Genomic DNA, 6,597 nt, shown 5'->3' with positions numbered 1-6,597 from the left:
AATGGAGAACAGTTGAAGTGCAAACTAATGTACTGACTAAAAGGCTAAAGGCTTTACGAATAACAACAATACAACATTTAGTATACATTCAATATCTAAAGCAAGAATTTAACCTATCTCAGTTTATCATAATCTGAATTGGATAAAGTTAGTAAAAAACTGCTACTTACTCAGAATTCGTGCAAACCCAAAGTCACAGATCTTGATTATTCCTTGTTTAGTTATTAGAATATTTTCAGGTTTTACATCTCTGTGAATACACTGTAAGATAATATTTGATTATTTTTCTGAGCCATCAAAATGACAAAAAATAAACGTTAACTACTAGTTTAAATGATGGATAAACATAGCCTGTGAGATAAAAACAAACGAGTTCACAGTCAGGTGACTGGTTCACAGTTAGGTTTTGTATGGTGCATAGTAGCCAGAGGAGAGGCTTTTCAATGTTTTCACCACAAAGAAATGATACAAGCCTGAGGTGATGGATACACCAACCACCCTAACTCAATCATTATACAACATAAATTTATCAAAACACCAATTGTACCTATAAATATGTACAATTACAATGTATCAATTAAAATAAACAAATAAGTAAAATTTAAAAACCCAAATATGGGTTTTCATCACTTTTCTAAAAGAATTTAAATTGACGTTTTTTCACTTGTAAATCTTGTCATGCCAAAAGAAAAAAAAAAAATGTTGCTAGTTATTGAAGAAATTATAAAATTGCTGCCATTCAAGAATTACAATTCAGATTGAATAACTATTGCAGATTTGAGAAATGGAAAAACATTTAAATGATAAAAAACAAACACTTATAATTAGAGTGGCCATATTATTTACCATCCAAAACAGGATACTTTCAAGTGTGCAAGGGCGCCCTATACACAATGATGCCAGGACAGCAGGTGCCAACCAGAACTGTCCTGGGCAAGCAGGGATGTAGAGTCACCTACCTATCAGAGATTCCAAAGCATTCAGCATAAGGGATGAGTATCACTTGGATTTCCTCAACACTGAGCTAACCTGGAGTGATTAACAACCCTCTGACGTCCACAAGATGCTCTCGGAGCCCCACCTGGGAGAGCAGGACCCCACATGATGCACTGTCACCTTGAAGAAGCCCCATTATTATTTTATATGTAGCGACCTTATGATGTGCTGCATCATTCTAATGACCCGGAAGGAAGCAGCCGCTTCTTGCCAGACAGGAGAGGGCTATGCTGGGGGCACGGGGGAAGGCAGGCTGGGCAAGTTCACGCAATTCCAGAAATGGTTTTCCAGGTAATGGAGGAGCCACGAGAAAACCACTCAGGCCCTGCTCCTCCGAACTTCATCCTTCCAGCTTAACGACCCCTCCCCCCAAAAGAAAATGGATAAAAACAATACTGAGCTACAACTCAGCCCTCACGTAGAGCTCTGTACTTTTCAAAGCACTTACACATAAATTCTTTCATTCTCGCAACAATCCTGTGATTGCAGGTGGCCAGTGACAGAGTGTCAGTGATTGAGTGTCACAATAATCAACTCCTTTTGCCTGACTCTCTGCTGTGCTGTTGGTCCCCTTAAGTATTCCTGTCAATTGATTCCTCAAATAAATTTCTTTGCCTCTATAATAGCCGTCTAGGAAGAGAAAAAGTTGAACCCTAAATTCATTTTAGACCACAAAAATGGCACGAGTAACAGAAGCTTGTTCATATTTGATTTCAATTACAGTCAGGGTTTCATAATTTGTATGACCAGCATTTAGAAGAAATTTTTTAGGCCTCTCAAAAGTCCTCAGGCCTTTGATACCAATTTAAAAATATAGTGTTGGAATATAAACTAACATAGTTTGATTTCTTACCTTTTAAGCAATACATGTATGAAACTTGCACTCTGAATTAGTAGTACTCACTTATAATCGTTGGTGATTTAATTAGAACAGATTATGTCCCTCAAATGAGTTTGCATCAAATTCTAAAATTTCCAGACTATGTTCCCTCGAATAAGTTTGCATCAAATTCTAAAATTTCCAGACTATGTTCCCTCAAATGAGTTTGCATCAAATTCTAAAATTTCCAGACTATGTGTGGCATTACAAAGTAAATGGACTTACATTGTCTATTGGCCTATTTAAATATTTTTTTGGATCTAATGCAAATGTGAAATTTACAGCACTTACTTTTCAACCAGAAAATATAAAGGCAATTGAAATATTGATATGTCCCAAAGAAACAGAAAAATTTATTGGCATAGGTTTATGTAAGAGAAGCTACTGATAAAGAGGAAAAGGATTTTTGAAGAAACAAAAAAGGGAGTAAGAATAACTGGAACCTTAAAACAGCCTGGAGGACGGAAACACTTCGACAAACAAGCGTTTATTTTCTCTGCTGCAAAGCCACACTCAGTGCAAAGTCTCTGCAAGCCTCTCACAATCAGCTTATTTTCCATCAAAGAACAAGACACATGCAAGCCTCTGTAACAGAAGAATTTTAATAAACTGGGGTTTCATACACCACTTTTAGCAAACATTGCTCAGGTGGGGTTATTGTGGCTGATGTACAATCTCATTTTTATTGGCTCACAAGCCAGCGAGAAAGGTATCCATGTTATTTCAAACCTGCCTTTTAAGAATCATCTCTGGAAACTTCCACCAGAAATTGCTTTTTATATGGCCCAATTAAACAATAAATAATTTTCTATTATCTTAGAAGTTTGTTCTCTTTGAGAATTAGGAATGTGTACCTGTACAACCATGAGAGAAAAGAGACCCACTGGTTCCCGCTAACTGGCTGAGCAAGGCGCGGGAGCAATGCCGAGGACAAGCCAGCGAGAAAGGTATCCATGTTATTTCAAACCTGCCTTTTAAGAATCATCTCTGGAAACTTCCACCAGAAATTGCTTTTTATATGGCCCAATTAAACAATAAATAATTTTCTATTATCTTAGAAGTTTGTTCTCTTTGAGAATTAGGAATGTGTACCTGTACAACCATGAGAGAAAAGAGACCCACTGGTTCCCGCTCACTGGCTGAGCGACGCGCGGGAGCAATGCCGAGGGTTGCGATCCTGTTGCCGGTCCCCGGTCCGGTACAGGGGCAACACTGAGGGTTGCGATCCGTTGCCGGACACGGAAAAAAGACAAAAAAGACCAAAAAAAAAAAAGAGACCCAACCTTGACAACCAGAACATTAATATCATCAAGATGCTGAAGGACGCTGCAGCCTGACACGCTCCTATCTCAGAAATCACCATAGTTTTGCCATTTTGAGAGGAAGTTCTTTTTCTCTAATCAATACATCAAATGGATCACTTTAGTTAGCTAACTCTAGCGATATTGTATGGTAAAACAGAACAAAATGTGTAGATATTTTCTTACATCCAGTGCTTCTCAAAATTTAATGTGCACATCAGTCACCTGGAGATCTTGTTAAAATGCAGATTCTCATTCATCAGACCTGGAGTGAGCCTGAGTTTCTGCATTTCTAACAAGCTCCTGCATGATCTCTATGAACCACATTTTGAGTAGCAAGGCCTTAATTAACCCCTTACTACTGTAACCTTCATTGTCTTGCTTAGGATCATGATTCTGGAGATAATAAGGTGCACACTAATTAACCCCTTACTACTGTAACCTTCATTGTCTTGCTTAGGATCATGATTCTGGAGATAAGGTGCACATGGTCTCCACAGGTTGGAAGCTGTGTCTTCAGCAACACCATTGGGTCAGATTGCCTTTTCTAGTCTTTGAGAGTATCATGAATGTTCCTTTGAAAATAAGGAGAGTACAAAGGTTTTAGATGTATGTCTGTACCAGTTTTTATATGACTTAGATTTTTTTCCTTTGCATGCATTTTAGCTAATAGCTAAAATAAAAAGTAGATACACAAAGGCTTACCATAGCATAAGAAAATGAGATAACCAGAATTCAAAAGTAATTTCCATCTTGGAGGACGGAAGTTTGTCTGAAAAATTATCCATTATAATAGAGGTCATAGATTACCAGTGGTTAAGTTTTCAGTATTTTAAAGCTTAAGATATAGAACACATTGTTCCAAGCAGAGAAATGATGGAAGTTGCACTGAGCTACAATGATATCAGTGTCCACTGGAAATAGTGAGTCACAATCAGGTAGGCAGGTAGGTTGACTGATTCATTTACTCATTCATCCATTTATCCATCCACCTGTCCAGGTATTCAGGAAACATTTATTGAGCAACTCACATGAAAAGATCTATGCTAGGCATTGAAGAGATACAAAGACAAATCAGCCATAGACATTGCATCCAAGCTTATAATCTAGTACACAGGAAAGTATCTGGTTATATAGGGATAAAGTACCAACACTTATGGTATACAATAAAATTTAAAAACCATTCTAACTACCCCATGTGAACTTTGATACCTCCCATAGCATGGTGGAAAGCAACAGAGACATGGATTCAATTTAACATCATCTTACTAAGTGTTTGAAAGCACATTTTGCTTTCAGAAGTTGTGAAAAACAGGTTTCTGTATTTTGTGAGCAATATCACTCTATATTAGTGGAAAATAAAAGCTTTTGACTTATTCTAATAAAAACTTCTCTGGCTTTCTTAAGACTAAAGAGAGAAAGCTTCCCCTAACTATTAGTTCCATCACCTTGTACTTTCTTTTTCAGCGGTCCTAGATGAAGTTGGTAGACGTTCTGCTAGCATCAAAACTGACCAGATGGTAGTCTCTAGCATCCTCTCAGCCTTCTCTCTGTCTAGTCACCGACTCAAAATGTCTACAGATATTTTCAAAAAGCTATCATTATCAAAAGTACCCAGGACCTAACTTGAAGAAACTCCCACTGGCCTAAGATGGGACAATTTGAGCATCAGAGAGAATAACGACTGCAAAGGACTGAAAACATCCAATATATAAAATCCATGTTTATAATGTTGCCCCACCCCCCAAAATGCCTCTATCATGGTTTACTTTTGGAGGTTGCTAAGATACCAACTTATCACTCTGAGTATTGACAAATAAAGGAAATCATCGCATACTTATCTTACTTATTTTACAGTAGCCAGAGCCCATGAGGGTAAGTTCTTTTCCACATAAGTCCAATTAATAAATGCAGAGGAAATAATGGAATTAGAAAATTACCATCTTTTACCTTATTGAGGTACTGGATGCAGGCAAAAATTCTCACTGGATGCTAAAACTCTTGGCTAAGAAGGTTGATGGGGAAATTGATGATGGAGGAGATCAAACTTATTCCTTCTGAGCCCACTAATCAATTTTAGCCTGATCAAAAGTGGGGTTACCAGTGATGCAGTCAGAAGCGTACAGCACCATACAGGAAAGACTGCCTTAAAAAACTGAACCAGAATACGATCAAGCCTCTAGACATAAAGACCAAGTTACAGGAAATGCAGGTGAAAGAATAAGTTAAATTACACGCAGGAATCAATCCGCCATAATTATTTCTATGACACAGTAGTATTCAAAGTGTGGTTCTTGGACCAGCAGCTTCAGTATCATCTGGGAAAATGTCAGAAATGCAAATTCTCAGGCCCTACCCCAGACCTATTAAATCAGAAATTCTGAGGCTGGGGCCTAGTGTGATGCATGCTCAAGTTTGAGAACTAGGACTCTAAAAAGTCAACGGCATGGGAAATTAAAAAAAAAAAAAAAAGGGGGGGGAAGGGGGCACTGTCACAGAATAAAAGACTTAAGAGACTTAAGAGCAAAACAAAACAACGTGCTGCTGTGAATCACATTACTGATATCCTGAAAAATTATTTTAACCCAATTTAAAAATAATTGTAGAAATCACTAGTACTATAAATGGAAACATTGTTTACACAAACTTTTAGTTCATGAGGAATTAGTAATATGATTCTTACAGAAACTGGAAAAGGGCCATGAATAATGCATCTCTTTTCCCCATATTCTGAAACTTTCTTTTGTTTTGCTCCTCCGGTTCTTACTTTCCTCCATCTTTAGCTTTATTTTAAATAGACCCCTGGCCTATTTGGAAGAAAAGAGTCATCAGGAAGAAATTAATAAATACATTAAAATATGTTACTTACGTTATGTTTATGACAGAAATTAAGCGCTTGCAGTGTTTGCCATAATACACTTTTGATCACTCCATCAGTAATGCTGAGAAAAAAAACATGAAAAAGTAAATGAGAACTCCTAGGATGGAGCTCCAGAAGCAAGGGCGGGGGCAGAGGTGGAAGGGGCAGGGCTCATGGCCAGAGAACACGATGTAGAGGGGTCCTGGAAACTTTTAAAAAATGCTTGAATGAAAATTGCTTTACTCTCTTTTCATTATAATTATGTAATTTTCTTTTGTAGTTTGAAATTTTTACATATGTAAAATGATACATGCTTATCATGAAAATTAAAGCAATATAGAAAAGTAAAGGAGTAAAAAGTGTTGACTCTGGGGCGGCCCCGTGGCGCACTCGGGAGAGTGAGGGGCTGGGAGCGCAGCGACGCTCCCACCGTGGGTTCGGATCCTATATGGGACTGGCCAGTGCGCTCGCTGGCTGAGCACGGTGTGGGTGACACCACAACAAGGGTTGCGATCCCCTTACCGGTCACGAAAAAGACAAAAAAAAAAAAAAAAAAAAAA

General features: G+C 37.9%; 1 protein-coding gene across 1 annotated transcript in view; it reads right to left on the bottom strand.

Annotated features, from left to right (window-relative positions):
* Positions 1 to 6,597, bottom strand: part of CDKL4 (cyclin-dependent kinase-like 4) — a 38,825-nt gene that overhangs the window by 20,555 nt on the left and 11,673 nt on the right. Inside the window, exons 3-4 of the mRNA XM_008575617.1 lie at positions 6,047 to 6,207; positions 171 to 261 (exon numbers count right to left, since the gene is read on the bottom strand). Coding sequence (XP_008573839.1) covers positions 171 to 261; positions 6,047 to 6,207 — 252 coding nt within the window. The remainder of the gene's footprint in view (positions 1 to 170; positions 262 to 6,046; positions 6,208 to 6,597) is intronic.

The sequence above is a fragment of the Galeopterus variegatus genome, unplaced genomic scaffold (genome assembly GCF_000696425.1).
Source record: "Galeopterus variegatus unplaced genomic scaffold, G_variegatus-3.0.2 Scaffold1217, whole genome shotgun sequence".
In the NCBI taxonomy this organism is placed as follows: domain Eukaryota; kingdom Metazoa; phylum Chordata; class Mammalia; order Dermoptera; family Cynocephalidae; genus Galeopterus; species Galeopterus variegatus.
This window is presented reverse-complemented; position numbering and strand designations above follow the sequence as displayed.